Source organism: Pelodiscus sinensis, chromosome 6 (assembly GCF_049634645.1).
Source record: "Pelodiscus sinensis isolate JC-2024 chromosome 6, ASM4963464v1, whole genome shotgun sequence".
Classification (NCBI taxonomy): Eukaryota; Metazoa; Chordata; order Testudines; family Trionychidae; genus Pelodiscus; species Pelodiscus sinensis.
Genome location: NC_134716.1, coordinates 2,677,563 through 2,694,658, shown reverse-complemented (window position 1 = coordinate 2,694,658; position 17,096 = coordinate 2,677,563). Strand labels below are relative to the sequence as shown.

At 44.3% G+C, this 17,096-nt stretch overlaps 1 protein-coding gene across 2 annotated transcripts in view; it reads left to right on the top strand.

Annotated features, from left to right (window-relative positions):
• Positions 1-17,096, top strand: part of DGKQ (diacylglycerol kinase theta) — a 101,216-nt gene that overhangs the window by 72,523 nt on the left and 11,597 nt on the right. For both annotated transcript variants that reach the window (XM_075931293.1, XM_075931294.1), the window contains 5 exons: positions 973-1,124; positions 2,945-3,093; positions 7,598-7,779; positions 10,370-10,470; positions 16,490-16,636. In XM_075931293.1, the coding sequence (XP_075787408.1) occupies positions 973-1,124; positions 2,945-3,093; positions 7,598-7,779; positions 10,370-10,470; positions 16,490-16,636 (731 nt within the window). The remainder of the gene's footprint in view (positions 1-972; positions 1,125-2,944; positions 3,094-7,597; positions 7,780-10,369; positions 10,471-16,489; positions 16,637-17,096) is intronic.

The following is a 17,096-nucleotide window of genomic DNA, read 5'->3' as shown; positions in this document are numbered from 1 at the left end:
GGTGGGAAAGACCTTCACTTTTCAAGCTGCCGTCGACAAGCAGTGGAGGCTCTATCAGCTGCTTGATGAGAGAAGCATGGAGCCCAATGTAACAATTACATTATCAAGGGAGAAAAAAATCCCCCAGATTTGTATGATACAGTAAACCTCATGTGTCCTGGCATGAGACAGTCTGTCACTGAAGGGGGTTGAGGAAAAATTATTTCCTGTTAGCAGGTCACTCCCTAGCCCCACCCAGTTCGGGTCTCCTTGCACCGTTCTCTGAAGCATCAGGTACTATCTAGTCTTGGAGACAGGATGCTGTATTTGTAGAGTCATAATGTGATTCAGTCCGCCACAGAACCAGATATGCCTGCCTACATAACAACGACCAGATGGGGTCAGACCAAAGGTCCACATAGCCCAGTATCCTGTCTGCCAACAGTGGCCACTGCCTGGTGCCCCAGAAGGAATGAACAGAAAAAGTAACCGTCAAGTGATCCCTGCCGTCACTCATTCCTACAGGTTAAGGACACCATTCCTACCCATCCAGGGCTCGACAAATAATGTAACCTACTCACCCATGGCGAGTAGATTACAACCTGGAAGAGCTGGTGCAGAAAGATCTGCGCATGCGCAGAACCTCGCAAAACCGCACAGCTGGCGAGGAGGCTCGCCGCCACTTGGCGAGTCCTGCTAATAGCCATTGCTTGGACCTATCCTCCATGAATTTATCTAGTTATTTTTTGAACCTGTTAAGAGCCTTGGGAATGTTGTGTCCTGTAATGAATTAATTTTTATCGTATGGCCGAGTTAACTGTGCTACTTTACTTTTCCAGTAAGCTAAATCGACTGTGCATCCAAGTTACCTGGTGACCTGTTGCTTGTGGGTTTGTTATTAAAGGATTGAGAGTGGGTATTCTTGGAAGACTGTAATCGAAAAATGTGCACATGGTAGATTAACACCTTTTTTTTTTTTTTTTTATCTCCCAGCACTCCAAGCTGCCGCAGGTCTGCTGTCCACTACTTGTGTTTGTGAATCCCAAAAGTGGAGGCCTGAAAGGCCGAGATCTACTCTACAGTTTTAGAAAACTGCTAAATCCTCATCAGGTCTTTGAACTCACTAATGGAGGCCCACTGCCTGGGTAAATCTTTTATCACAATAGTTCTTTTGTTAATGGAATAGTATCCCCAAAAATAGCACTTTACTGCTACTTGTTAGATCTCTGTGGCGCATGTGCGCGCGCGCACACACACACACACACACAGTAGTTAAACTTTCCTCCACTGCATTTTATTTACTCCTGTAATGCTTGTATGAGAAATATACCAAGGGCACCTCTTAGGCCTTGTCCATACATACCTGAAAGATAGAATTAAGAGATGTAACTCCAGCTAAGTTAATTGTGTAGCTGGAGTCAATGCACCTTAATTTGACCTTTAGCACCATCTCCACAGCAGGAGGTTGATGAGAGCAAACTCTTTTATCTACTTCCCTTACTCTACTCCTTGAGAATTGAGGAGTTCTGGCATCGATGAGGGTGCCCTCAGCATTTGATTTAGTGAGCCTTTACTAGACCCACTAAATTGAACTCTGGAAGATTGATCACCTTAGAAGTTATGGTCCTTGTTTTAAAAACAAATGTAAAATTTCAAGTTTCACAATGAGGGAGGGACAGAATTGTTTCTGATGTGTTTGTTAGGGTCCAGCACAATAGGGTCCAAACCCAGATGGGAGCATATGGACCTTGCTGCCATTCAAATAACTACTGGTGGAGAAGGGAGGGAGGGAAGAGAAGACTTTGAGCAACACTGCTGTCACATAATTTTTGCCACTATTTCCAGCCATTCTTAATGTCAGATAATAGGAGAATATAATATCTCTTGGAATTTGTCTACAATTGCAGAAATGTAGCAGGAGCTGATTATTCAGACATGGTAACTCCATTTCTAAGAGCCGGGGGAAAACAAAAGCAATGTTTTAGTTATTTTACAAAAAAACCCCACAGTTTAATTACCAGTGAGCAATAGCATTGCCTGCTGTTTGTAATGGAATAATGTGGTTTTTGTAGCCTACTGCATTATTCTTTATTTCTGTACTGCCTAAATTGACTCCAGTGCCTTGAAATAAAACTCTCAGAAGGTTGAGTTTATTATTTTGCCTTCATCCAGTGCTAATGAATTCAACAGTACATAATGAACAGGCAGTAAAAAATAAGCAGTGCCGGTTTCTATCTGGACCATGGAATTCTATGGTTCATTTAGACATCATGACTGTCAACATTATGGCCATAGTATCTATTGTTAGCTGCAGTATTTCTCTGTTACTGTGGGAAAGACATTGACTTCTCTGAGCCTCATTGTTCCACCTGTAAAATGGGAAGAATAATAAACTCCCATATAAAGTGCCTTGATTGGTAGGGTTGAAAAGTATTGTTTCCCATGTAGAATCTGATTTTTTTTTATGAATCCATAGTTGTCTAGAAATAGCCCCTTCTGATTTTGACAGCCTCAGCAGTGTGTGCCAGCGGACGAAGAAATACGCAATATTTAATAACAAAATACTGTGTGCAACATGAATGGCAGTGGTGTTGTCAACTTCCATTTAAAGATGGAATCAACACATTTTAAGAATTTAGACGTGTGTGTGTGTGTGTGTGTGTGTGTGTGTGGTTGGATCTCTCAGGTTGGGGGCAGAACTCAGCTGTCACATTTGGCTATAGGGAAACATAGCGAGGAATACAACTTCATGTGTGCCAAGCAGAAAACTACTCTGATGGTTCTAAGTTTTATTATTATCCGTTTTATCAACTTACCTGACTCTCAACTAGAAAGCGATGGAAGGAAAGAGCAATAATTGCTAAGAACACTGTTGCGTTATTTTAAAGGAAATATTTTGGTGGTCCCAGATAATTTTCTGCATCACAGGGTAATCATCTTTTTATGCTTTTGTTTTTAAATGAAGGTTTCACACGTTCTCTCAAGTTCCCCGTTTCCGAGTGCTGGTGTGTGGAGGTGATGGCACCGTTGGTTGGGTTCTTGGTGCGCTGGAGGAAATCAGATACAAACTCGTCTGTTCAGAGCCCTCTGTCGCCATCTTACCTTTAGGAACAGGTGAGAAACAACAGAATGAAGCTGGCCTTATTGAAGGAATGTTAATGGGAGGCGATTAAACATGCTCAAAAACTGGGACGGGCAAATACTGGCCCATGGGTCAGATCCGATTCGCCAGGGTTACAGTGCTGGCGACCCGCCAGGGCTATATAACTGCACCTCCACAGGTATGAGTGATTGCGGCTCCAGTTAGCCATGGATCACTGTTCCCCACCAATGGGAGCTGCAGGAAGTGACGTCCTGGTCCACACCGCTTCCTGCAGCTCCCATTGGCTGGAAACAGCGATCCATGGCCAATGAGAGCTGCACTCACCCGTAACTACGGAGGGGCAAGTAAATAAGAACGTAAGAATGGCTATACTGCGTCAGATCAAAGAGCCATCTAGCCCAGTATCCTGTCTTCTGACGATGGCCAAAGCCAGGTGCTTCAGAGGGAGTGAACAAAACAGAGAATCAAGTGATTCCCTCCCCTGTCAAACATTTCCAGCCCCTGATAGACAGAGGCTAGGGTTGCTATCCCTACCCATCCTGGCTAGTAAGTATTGATGGACGTAACCTCCATGATTTTACCTAGTAGTTCTTTTTTGAACCCTGTTCAAGTACTGGTCTTTACAATATCCTCTGGCAAGGAGTTCCACGGGTTGGTTCTGCGCTATGTGAAGAAAAACTTCCTTTTGTTTGTGTTAAACCTTCTACCTATTGATATAAATATAGCTTTTTTGTTTCGTGTAGACTTTACTCACAAAGTGGCGCTTTTACTGGCTTTGCAGCCTGAAAAGCATGTTGTTGTAGTTTCTTATGTTCCATTCAAGCAACCGGCATGTATCCAGGGGGAAACAGCTGAGAGTATTTCATCATTGTTCTTCTTTCTCTCCCGGCCTGCCTTGAACAGGCTTTCATGTTGCAGAAATCCTCTTACTGCCTTGGCCTTGCATGGTTCTCAGCTGGCAGGCCGCTTGCTGCTCACTCACCACACGGCTATAGCCCATGGGGCATTGCCCAGCCATACAGGGAGTGGATGTGCTGCGCGGATGCAACCCGTGGTATTGGGGCCAAAGGCCCGCCAGCAAGAATCACGGGGCCAAAGGCCCGCCAGCGAGTCAGGCAGATGGAAGTGATATGAACCCAGGGCTGGGCAAGTCCGGAAAATCCTGGTTATCACGGTATTTGAATCCAGGTTTCCAGAAACCCACAGGCTACTGCTGAAGAGGCCCAGTGCAATGGTGGGATCTGTTTTCTCTCTAACTGGCTCCTCCGTACTCCATGTAGCCGGTAGCGGTGCGTGTCAGCCACACTCCTCCTCTTGCTCGCTCACCTGGATTAGGGTCCTGTTTGGTTAGAGCCCTCCCTCCAGTGAGTGACCTGTTCCACCCACACCTCCCTTGCCTGCTTGCCCCAGTGACTGCCCGGCTCACCAGTCCTCCCGCCATTCTGGTTTTTGTCGAATTACATCTGAGAAAAGGGCAGGGTGTTTCTCGACTGTGGAATATCTTCTGAGAACTATTCCCCATCAGATCTGCTGATGGAGGGAATGAAGGTAAAGGGGGCAGCTGCCCCAGGGCCTGGTGATTTAAAAAGTCCCAGGGCTGCGGACTACCGTAGCTATGGCAACAGCAGAGGCAGCCAAAGCCCCACGACCTTTAAATCGATGATGGAGCCATGAGCGGTGCCGAAGGGCTGCCCGTGAGGCCCCGCCCCTTCTGCCTGAGGCTCCGCCCCTTCCAAGGGCAAGGAATCTCCCCCCCCTCAGAATCTTGCTCTGGGGCCCAGCGAGTCAGCCGCCCTGCTCCCCAGTGATTTAGGGGCTGCCTCTCTGACTGAATACTGTTATAGGCAGGGTCCTTCTGCAGTAAAATTAGACATGAAAATTATTGTGCAACCTTAACTACTTGAAATGTGGTTAATTTGATATAGAACCTGTGATGCTGCAAATATATTGAGACTAATTAGTTCATAATGAATTCTCTTGATCACTCTCAGAAGCATTGGTTGAGGGGGGGGGGATTCATCAGCATTCATGTAAACTTAAAGTGAGGAATTAGAAATCTGAATTGAGGAAAGTAGAATCAACTAATTTTCCCACAGCACTCAGACAGCTTATCAGATGCAAGTGATTAACTCTTATTTTTTCCCACACTCATTGTGTGGCTTATCCAGCTCAGCATGAGTTGACAGGCTTATTTAGAAAACAGGAATAAAACTAAGCATCTTCAACCTATTGCATGCAGAAAATAATTAACAACTAAAATGTGGGCTAAGGGACAACCTGTGGAACTAAAAGATAGATCTGGTCTCTCTGCACCCACCTGAGGGGAAATATGTATCCGATGAAAACGTACTTCACGACTTACGTTTTTTTCCTCTCCATCGTTTATGAATTCACTTCATTTTGGCAAGTTGTTTTACGGCCGTGCCTGGCCCACACGGTTGCTTAGTCCTCTTTGGTATCCACTCACAAGGATGGGTGGTTTTATGTCCTGTATTCATAGTATACAGCCAGGATCTCACAGTTATGTATTTACCTGGCCGCAGAAAATCTTTCATGAAATGCACGTGCTTAACTAGGCTACCAAAACAGTCGGAAACTAAAATCACGAACAGGCAAAAAATTGTCGCTTGGGACTGTATGACAAACGCCTTGTTCAGGAGTCTGCATGTCACAAGGACGTAGAAGATTCTAATTCATTTACCTCACCACTGTGGGGGGACGACCTGTTGCTTACAGATAAGATACGGGGTAGGGGAGGAAGGAGTGCATCAACATCATTGGCTCTTCTGTTTCATGCGGAGCATGGCTACCCAGGGTAGCCAACGCTTTCTCCATTGTGCTACAGTCCAGTGTGCTTGGTACTTCAGTCTGCCTGTGGATAAAAAGGAGACTTGACAGTTGCTGGCAGCTGAGGAGCCCCCTCCTCTCCTGAGGCCCCCCTTTTTCCTTTGCCTTCCTAGTGCCAGGCGTAGGGTTCTACCCACCCTTCCTACTCCAGAGATTTTCTTAGATGGATCCCACCCTTCTGGTTTCAAAGTTCTGACTGGCAACTGGACATCTAAATGCCCGACATGTTCCAGGCCTGCATCTGCCTGCTGGGGAATTTTTCCCCTCAGCTCTGTCTCTTCTGAAGTGCTCCTGCGTTGGGTATTCAGGGGAGAAGGCCAAAGAGGAGACTTGGTCATTCTTCTTCCCGCGCCTAATTGCGCATCCTGTTGAGGAAGTTGGCTCTGTCTGTAGACAAACTGAGGTTGCCCCTCTGGGCCCTATCTGCCTGGGGTCTCCTTGGTCCTTTCCTGTAGGATTACCCTTCATTTTTTACCTAGATTAATGGTTCCCAGTGTTTTTCATACACGCGTATAGTCTGTCAAGCCATAGGTGATTTTTTTTCGGGCTTACCCACCTCTTCTCTGCAAGACTAATGCCAACCCATAAGACTCTGACATGTCCTCCCCTTAGCCAGCTGTGCCATGCTGGGCTGTCAAGCCAGAGGTATTAGATATTCCTGTGATCTCCTGAATACCATTAAGTACAAGACCTCATCTTGGAAGAACGTGGGTAGAAAGTGAAGATGGCCATAAAGAGAGAGAACAAGTGATGCTATTAAAAAAAAAATGTTCCTCAAAATTCCAGTCTCTTCGGGAGAAGATTGAGATTGGCAGATGTCAAAGGACCTACGGACGTCAAAATGTCCTTCCTCCCAGTCGTTAAGTGAACGCAGAGGATAAGATTGTCTGAAGGGATTCCCCATGTGTGAACCACGGAGAGTCATCCTTATTGAAGACCCTAACCGGAGATAAGGGGAGATGCATGCAGGTCTCTGCTGTAAAAAGCTCATCGTAACAGATCTAGAGACAATGGCATGCTAGAAAATAACAGGATAATTTACTTGAAAATTGCCTTTCTTCAGTTTCTGAGGACCATAGGATCTGGCCCATTGTGCAGACAAAATGGATCTCTACGATATAGATGGAAGTTGATATCCAAAGTTTCACGATTATTTTATCTGGGCAAGTTATTCCCATAAATGTCAGCAGGAGAAACTTGCAAAATAGTATCATCCCAAGTTCTAATGTGGGGAAATAAGGTGGCATTAGCACAGGGGTGGAAGTTGTCTCAACCAGTAGGAACTTCAAAGGGAAGCTTACGCTCCTTTTTCCTGGTCCACTTCCGCTCGCAAGCAAGCTGAAAGCTAATCACTCTGTGGACCCTTTGTAACAGACCTTCTGACCTTGCTAAGGAGAGGAAATTTTCAGGTGACGTATAAATATTCCTGTTTTGCGCGCATGTCTTACAGAACGCAGTACACGATATGTTTAAGGATTCACCTACAGAAGAGCTTACTTACAGGCTTTCTGAGTGTGTTTAAATTGACATGTTCTGTACAGTTTTACTGCTGGAAAGCTGTGATTATTGGCTAGTGCCCTGGCGGTTGGAGTGATTAGAGGGGATTTATCTTTCATTCCGCCCATTGGGTCATTAAAGAAGATAACAGTTTGCTTTTGTCTTGTCCAGGTAATGATTTAGGGAGGGTGCTTCGCTGGGGAGCTGGTTACAGTGGGGAAGACCCCTACTCCATTCTGGTGTCTGTAGATGAAGCTGACCATGTCTTTATGGATCGCTGGACCATCCTTCTAGATGCTCAGGAGGTTGTTGAAAGTGCAGAGAATGTTATTCTGGAACCGGAACCTCCAAAGGTATTTCACCATGGAGTTTTCTAAACCCGATTGGTTTATTCGAAGATGGATGCTAGTATGCCAAAGCTGGTTGGGAATTGTCTGTTATTTCCGCACCCCTTTTCTGTTCCCCGTGCTGTAATAATTATTGCTCAGCCCATTCGCTATGCCTGTGCATGAAGAAGGTAAACCAGACATGCTTCTTTGAGTACAGTTCTAAAAGCTTCAAGTAAGAGATTAGTTCCACAAGATATTTTGTGTATTAACTAGAAGACTTACCTGGCTTTGCTTGGGTCCTTAACTCAAATAAGTTTTGGTTTTCTTCATTCAAATCGTTGCTCTGAGGTGAGGCTGGGGAAAAGGGGATCAGTGTGCGGCTTCCCCAGGGAGAGGGGACTACAGTGGAGGGGAGAGGGGTGCATGTCCCCCAGCTGGGGGGATAGACAGACACATAGATCAACAGGCGCGCGCACAAATTTTCTGAAATATATACTAGAGCTGTCCCTTTCCCCACCCTTGTCCCTTGCTGGCCCAATGGGGTTATTTATAGCTATCCCATCTCTGGCCCTTTGCTGCCCCCTGTGGTCATTATACAGTCTACTTGTCCCTCCTACCAGACCCCTCCCTTTCCATTTTATGAGACGCAATCCTGTTCCAGGCACATCTCATTTTCCTGGCACAACCAAACCCTGACCTAACTGGGAACGTAACTGATTACAAGTGATCATTGAGAAACAGTCAGGTCTGCTTTCTGAAGCAGGTTCAGCTGAGAAAAAGCTCTCTGAAGGAAGATCAAAGCTATATGTAACCCCCTGTATTGGAATTGGCATCCTTACACTTGGTTAAACAATCCAGAAAGTGGATTGCTAAAGTTCTGTTAGACATCACTAGGGGGAGGTTCAGTTAAACTTCAAATTAACAGTTTTCCTTACTACTTTGAAGTGCAAATCTTGCTGGACAGGCTCTCACGACATCAGATCACAACATTGTTTGGGAAAGGAAGAATGTCGTTTGCAGATATAACCCTGGGATTTGTTGTTTTAAGACCTATTAAGGCATGAATAAGATCAAAGAGACAAAGAGAAGACTGGTGGATGATTATTCAAAAAAGTCTCCACAGTTCAGTTAATGGAAAAACCCAAAGCACAGTACATGGGGGACAACCATGATGGTGATACTATTTAATGCTTCCTTCCATACACAAACAAGTTGCCAGGTTCTCCCCTATAGTGATACCGTAAAGGGAAATATGAAAATAAATCTTGAAAACATGAGTTGATCTGGGACTATGAACACAGCAATTTCTCAGTCCTCGTCATCTGGTTATTAAGTGGTATCCCTAGCTGGAGCTAAGATGGTTTAGGTTCTTTAACTCTGTATGTCGATAACTTACCATGTTTGGTTTTTTCTTAACTGTAACCTTATGAACTGCAAATTTCCCAGGACTGGAATGCTTGGCTGAGGGGTAATTACAGAAACCTCACAGTGTTCTTCAGTTGCAAGTTCCTGGTCAATACTCTCAACCTTATCTTCATGTTAATGTTGTTTTTTGTACAAGGGCTATCTGTGTAAGAAAATATACTCCTCAGTTGCTGTGTGTGCAGTGACTTAAAAAAAAATCTACAGATGTCAGTTTCACCGAAATGTTGCATGCCAATATGGGATCCTCTCAATATGGGAACCTCTGCTGTTGTACGATTGAGTCTCAGGGTATGTCTATACTGCACGGCTATTTTGAAATAAGCTGTTCTGGAGTAGGTATTCCAGAACAGCTTCTTTAGAAATAGCACGTGTACACTGCAGAGAAGCCTCAAAATTAGTTGGGGGCAGGCTTCCCTAATGTAGACATGCTATCTCAATTTAGAGCCCTAGGAGGCACTGGGGAGGAATAACTTGGAGGGGCAGCAGTGGAGCATCTACACACACCTTATTTTGAAATAGCTATTTCAGAATAGGCATTATTCCTTGTAGAATGAGGTTTACAGATTTCAGAATAAGCCGCCCATTATTTAAAAATTATTTCAAAATAATGGAATGGCCGGGTACATATATAAGAATGGCCGTACTGGGTCAGACCAAAGGTCCATCTAGCCCAGGAGCCTGTCTGCCCAGTGGCCAGCGCCAGGTGCCCTGGAAGGGGTGGACTGAAGACAACGATCAAGCGATTTGTCTCCTGCCATTCATCTCCAACCTTTGACAAACAGAGGCCAGAGACGCCATTTCTATCTCCTGGCTAATAGCCTTTTATGGACCTAACCTCCATGAAATTATCTAACTTCTCTTTAAACTCTATTATAGTCGTAGCCTTCACAGCCTCCTCTGGCAAGGAGTTCCACAGGTTGACTATGTGTTGTGTGAAGAAGAACTTTCTCTTATTAGTTTTAAACCTGCTACCCATTAATTTCATTTGATGTCCTCTTGTCCTTATATTATGGGAACTAATGAATAACTTTTCTTTATTCACCTGCTCCATACCACTCACGATTTTATATGTGTAGACATGCGCATTGTTATTTCGAAATAACGCTAGTGATCTTGAAATAACGGTGCAGTGTAGACGCACCCTCAGTGGCGTACCCTTGTATAGTGATGTGTTTGTTTTGTTTTTCAGATTGTACAAATGAACAATTATTGTGGTCTTGGGATTGACGCTGAACTGAGTTTGGGCTTCCACCATGCTAGAGAAGAAGAACCAGGCAAATTTAACAGCAGGTAATGAAACAGCGATTAGAACAGCGAAAGCAAGAGTGAGTTTGAAAGCGATGGATAAGATCTGGAAATGTAAAGCGATTAGCTTAGGAACAAAAACGTGTGTATTTAGCAGCATGTGGTACCGATGTGAGACATGGGTGATAACGAAAGATTCAAAGAGAAGGATATTGGCGTTCGAGAGGAGTTGTTATAGAAAGACCCTGAGAATAGGATGGATGCAGAAGGTCACCAGCGAGGAATTCTATAGGAAGATACAGCCGAAAGAGAACCTACTGCAGAAGGTTATACAACAGAAGTTACAGCTATTCAGGCATATCTGCAGAATGAACAACGAACAAAAAGTTAAGACCTTGGTATTCGACATAATGGATGGTCCAAATAGGAGAGGCAGACCCCACGGAGAATGGGGAGATGATCTAGTAGATTGGTGCGGAGCTAGTCTACAGAAACTAAGCCACTCCGCACTGGACAGGGAAAGATGGAAGGAAATAGTGAGGGAGGCATCCGACACCAACGGGCATTGAGCCCATGGCTGTTGATGATGCTGATGAATCCCAGGAAAAATCTTTGTGGACTCATCGTACCACATACCCCGTCTGTGAGACACAATATCACAGAGAGGGGTGAGAGACATGGTGTGCAAACCCCCCCCCCCCCATGTCAGGAGAGAATGATTAGCCTGCTTTTTGGGAGGGGGCTGTACAGGGTGTGAACCTGCCCTGCCCGTGGTGTCAGGTGTGGAGGGAGGTGATAAAAAGGGAGAGTCCCTCGCAGTGTGCTCCAGGGCTGGGAGGCAAAGGAGAGCTGTGCCCTTCACCGCGGGAGAGCAGGCTGCCTGGGACCAGGAAGGAAGGAAGACAACAATCTGTCAGAGCCTCCCTGTGGAAAAGTAGGGCTGGCAGAAGCCGATTGACCGGCTTCGGCTGCCAGCAACTGACTTAGGCGTGCCTGAGGCCTGGCGGGGTTGGAAACGTGTGCTTTTTGGGCACTCGCAGAGCCCGGCAGGGCTGATGAGGTTACGTTTCTGGGCTTGTTTTGGACAAGGGGATCCCCAGAAGGGGCTGAATCTTCTTAAGCGGGAATTTGACAGAGACTGGGTGATTCGCTGGACGCTTGGAGGACTGAGGAAGAACTACTGTCCCACCCCCTACGGGGGCATGGAGGGAGGGTACTCGGTCACATGGTGCTTCCAAAAATGGACACACACACACACACACACACACACACCCCGGGATCCAGACAGATCCATGCAGCAAGAATTTTAGTCTGCTAGCTTTTTACAGACAGTAGCACGCTTAGAGGCCATCAGAAGTACAATATTTGGCAAGCGCTTTGTGGTGGTTTAGAAATGTACTTAATTTTTCCAATAACTTGAATATGAAATTCAGTGATGGAGGATAAATGACATCTGGCGGCATTTGTCCAAGTATGTGCGGTGGCATAAAGTAGGGGGAAATTCACACTAGAAATGCTCAGTGCCTGGAATTTTCTTCGTGTACATTTGTACTGGAGAGAGAGAGAGAGAGAGAGAGAGAGAGAGAGTGTGTGTGTGTGTGTGTGTGTGTGTGTGTGTGTGTGTGTGTGTATAAATTGGTGTGTGTGTGTGTGTGTGTGTATAAATTGGTGTGTGTGTGTGTGTGTGTGTGTGTAAATTGGTGTGTGTGTGTGTGTGTGTGTGTGTAAATTGGTGTGTGTGTGTGTGTGTGTGTGTGTGTGTATAAATTGGTGTGTGTGTGTGTGTGTGTGTGTGTGTGTGTGTGTATAAATTGGTGTGTGTGTGTGTGTGTGTGTGTGTGTGTGTATAAATTGGTGATGGGCAATTGAGGCTAGTGTCAGCTGCATGAGTAGCCTCCTTCATCACAGTGGGCTGGAAGATAGTTGTAACCCGGACAGTCTCCTGAGGTAAGATAGCTTTGCTACCTGTGTTTGCATGCCTAGAATTTGTAGGGTGTGCCGATTGAACCGGAGGAGCACTGTGATTGGCTGCAAAGGGAGCCCACAGCTTGTTTTTTGCTTGCCATGGAGAATTGTGGACGCGTTCTAAGTGACGTATAATTAGTCAGCAGAGTTTGTCACATAGGGAGTAGAATCATAAAGACATTCTAAAGAGTTTTTGAGTGTCTCTTCTCACAGCTAAAAGCACATGGCAGTTCATGTGCAGTGTTCTGAGGACAGGCATAAAGAGGCTCTGGGTTTTTTTTGCTGTGGGCATACTGAATTAACATTCAGAGCAGCTGTTAATGTCGCCCTCGTGAGTTTGCTTTAGATGAAGTGTAGCCACGTGTACATTTACAATTCCGCCTCTTCTAGTGCTTTTTTTATCATGCTGCACCAAATTACAAAGAACGAGTAGTCCTGTGACACTTTAGAGACTAACAAAAATATACAGTTTTACAAGTTTTTGTTACGCTCCTATCGACTTCCCTTACTCCTTGTGAGGAGCAGGAGTACCTGCGCTGATGTGGGTATCCTCTGAGTTTGATTTAGCGGGTATTTACTAGATCCACTAAATCAAACTCTGAAAGTATTGTGAAACTATGTATATTTTTGTTAGTCCCGAAGGTGCCACAGGACTACACATTGTTTTTAAAGGTACCGACTAACACGGTTACCCCTCTGAGACAAATTACAAATGTCTAGTAATGGGTGACATGATAGGGGTTTCAGTGTCATGTGTTTGAGATCTACTTGAGAGGGAAAAGGACAGATTCCCAAGCAGAATGAGATTTGTGTGTGAATCAACTCCAAAACAGCTTGAAAAAATTCTTTACTTTGGTTTTATCTTTGTTTATTTTGTTCTGTTGATGATGTTAGGTGTGCGCCATAGAAGCAGTTTTGTAAGATTCTCTGCAGTCAGTCTCTTCACTGGTCCCCGGGGATTTGTACCTGCTCACTACTCTAAAGTCTTTCATTTGTTTTTGCTCACATTTTTTCTCCCGTGTCTGTTTGCAAGGCATGTTCTTCACTTTATAATAATATCAGCTCTTTGGAGATCTGTTTGGAAAACTGATTTTTCCTCCCACCAAAAAATGTGAAATTTCAAAAATAATTTTTTGTCCTCAAATGTCAAACGATTTTTTTTTAATTAATCTCATGTCAACTGAAATGTCATTTAGATTTTATTTTCATTTCGATGTTTTTATGTAAAATACATTTCCAAGTGCAAAGTCATTTGGAAATGAAAACTTGAAAGGTTTCATTCCAAAAAAGTCCAGTTCTGACATCTTAAAAAATGTGTTTGAAATAGGTGCGTTTAGGTGAAAAATTGTGCTTTTGTTGAAATGTGTGTTCTGAGTTCGCTCCTCCGCACAACAGAAGTACTTGATTCTTGCTGCCTTTCAGACACAAATAGATTTGTCACTAAATCACGTCAAGATTGTGGCTAATCAGATATAATGACTAATCAAGGACCTGATTAAGCCAGAATTAATGTGTTTGATACGCCTACCTGTAGGCGCAGCTGTCACTGCTAATTGTATTTGTTTGTTTCTAGTATGTATAGTGCACTCCCCAGGGAGCTGTGACTCGTAAGCCACCGTGTTGACTCAGCAAAGAAAAACTTTACCCTGGTTTAAACTGTGTCAGCTCTCTGCCACACCAGTCCCGGTAGCCTCACCTGTCAGCTCCCTGAGACTTACCTTGTCTTTCAGGTAACATCTTCAGAGATGTCTTGGTACTGTACATTCCCACCCACTGAATTCACTAAGTCTGTTGTCTCCAAAGAGACAGAGTGCACAGCAGCCTGTTGGCTCTCTGAGGCCAGGTCTACACTACAGCAGAAGGTCCAATTAAAATACACAACTCCAGCTACATTAATTACATAGCTGGAGTAACCATACTGTAAGTCGAGTTTCCAAGTGGTCTCCATAGTGGGAGGTTGATGGGAGCAAACGCTGCCACTGACGTCCCTTACTCCTGATGAGGAGCAGTAGTACTGGTGCTGACTGGGATGCCCTCTGAGTTCAATTGAGTGGGTCTTCACTAGACCTACTAAATCAAACTCCAGAAGATCTCTTCCTGTCCACGTCCCAACACCCAGTTGATTTGTGTCAATGTAATTTCCTTAGTCTCTGGCATCACCTTGCTTGATTTACTTTGGAGACACGGACAAAAGGACGTTCTTTAGTGCAAACTTGCTTGTCAAGTCTGTGCCAGAACACACTTGAGGGATATATTTCTAGTGGGTATGCACGTCATCCGTGCATACATCGCACCCTCGTTCTGCTGACCACCATCGTACCACCCTTTACATGATCCTGTACAAGATGCGGTGTCTGGCTAAATATTCTGACCATGATATGCAGGGCGGACCCTTTACCAGTTGGCATAAAGGAGCGTTGGGGTCACTGACTCAGTACGGTAGTCACCATGGTAACAAGCTAAGGACTGTATTGTGTGGAAGCAAGTTACCAGTCCCCCAATTATTGATCCAGTTTCCCTGTTGGGGAACCATAAGTCTCTGCACTGCTCTGTCATCTTGGACCCATTTTTTAAAATGGTATTTGTGGCCACCCCCATATCCAGCTGCCGTTGTTCTGTTTACTGATACTGAGGTACAGCGCTGTATGTGCCGCTGGGATACAGGTGCTCTGCTCCTCCAAACAGTGCCTGTGGCCCATGCGCCAGTCGCTGTTTTCGCGTTTGTCAGTCAAAGCGGAGCATGAGCGTTTCTAGCTCCCCCTCTTGTGATGAGAACCTGGAAAATGTGAACTGATGCATGAGGCCTTCCTGAGTTGGCATGAAGCATGGCGTAACTCCCAGGTGTGGGAGGGCCACTCAATGCTGCTGTCCTGGAGCATTTTTTCCTAGAAAGACTTGAGCGGGGAATTCCGCACTGCGCCAGCCAAATGTCTCGGGTTTTATTTTCTGCGTCTGGCTCCTATAGCGTGTGCCAATGGGTGTGCTGACCGTTCGCCTCACCTAGCTACGGTATTAAAATACAACTTTGCCCCGTCTACACTAGAGTCCTTCATAACATGTTACGTACGGTATTTTAAAAAGCCCAACCCACCTTTAACCCCTGTCTAGACTAGGAAAAGAAGTATTTTCTTTGTGATCGTTGCATGGCTAATGGGGTAGGGGTGACGTTTTAATTAAGTGCTATTTAAAATGTCAGCATGTAGTAACCAATTGACATTTTTAAACATGCTAATCACTATCTACCCTATGGGCCCATGCAATCCATGCCAACATAGTGGGGTTCTTTGCAGCTATTTTTAGTGTCTAGATTCCCCTAGGTGTTTTGTCTACTACTACAGTGAACAAGCCAATGGATCTGATCCTTCAACTCAAACAGCAGAGACTCGTGCTTTTAGATCTAGAAATCCCAGGTTCTCTCCCTGCAGACCTCTCTAGAAGTGTTATTTTACTGACCTGATTTTAAACCGCGCTTAATTAAATTTTATCCTCTAAACATTTCAACATTTATAACCAAAGACTTGACTTGTTCCTCAGTTTTCTTTTCTGTAAAACTGGAGCACATTCAGGTTAAGGGAATTGTTGAGGGTTATCAGTATAAGTATTAAGAAATGTTTCTCACCACCGCTTGGGCAGGTTGTATTTTTCAGATGACTTCTTTAGCTCTCTGTTTATCCAGACTCTTGACGGTTTTTCGCACGGTGCCAATTTTAGTTACTCTGTGTTTTCACAATCAATTTTCCAAGAAGTATATTTTGATTAAAATACAATTATATTTCTAAGCAGAAAGTCTCCTGAAAGGCAGCTCTGAATTTAAACCATATTCTTTAAGTATGGAGAATCTTTACTTGTATGTTTCCGTGTTTTTCGCTACGTAATGCCTAAGTTGTCTTTCTGTCTATTCATTAAAGAGTGTCTGAAGCAACAGTTTATCACCTGAAGAGAGTTTGATTTGTTGATTAAGCCTTGAATGGGATTTCAGTTAAAGGAAACTTTAAATGAACATGTTCTAAAATGAGAGTCAGCTTAAATGTGTATGATTGCAACAGAGCCGCAATGTGGAGTCAAACTTTTCAATGATGGAGTGCTATTCTGCCCATAGGTTTCACAACAAAGGAGTATATGTAAAAGTTGGACTTCAAAAGATAAGTCACACGAGGAACCTCCACAAAGATATAAAACTTCAAGTGGACCAGCATGAAATAGAATTACCCAGTATCGAAGGCCTCATTTTCATTAATATCCCCAGGTAAAAATGGGAGAAAGGAGTTTGTGTTGGTACACATCTGTCTAGGAATCCAAGGGAATGGTTGTTTTTAGATTGTCACCTCGGTACTCAAACACTCTTTTATACTCCCCAAAATCACTGGAGTCTGTAGAACGAGATAGAAGGGTGTCCTTTACTTTTCCTAGCTTAGATGCGCAAAGGGGCTTAAGGGAGCTGGATGTCCAATTGGCATGAGATTTGGACAGTTCAATGCTTCTGAAAGTCCTGGCTTGAGTTCATAGAAACTAACCCTCATTTTTTCTGGAGTAATGAGAACTTCTTTGCTATCTCTACTGTTATTTCGTCCCGTTTATTTTGAGTAATTTTTACCAACTCCCCATACTTTGCATGCAGGCTTTGGTTTTGGCTGCAGAAATGAATAACAGCTACTGAAAGTTCTGTCCTCGGTATTCCACTGTAGCAACTATCTTAAAAGGCGCAG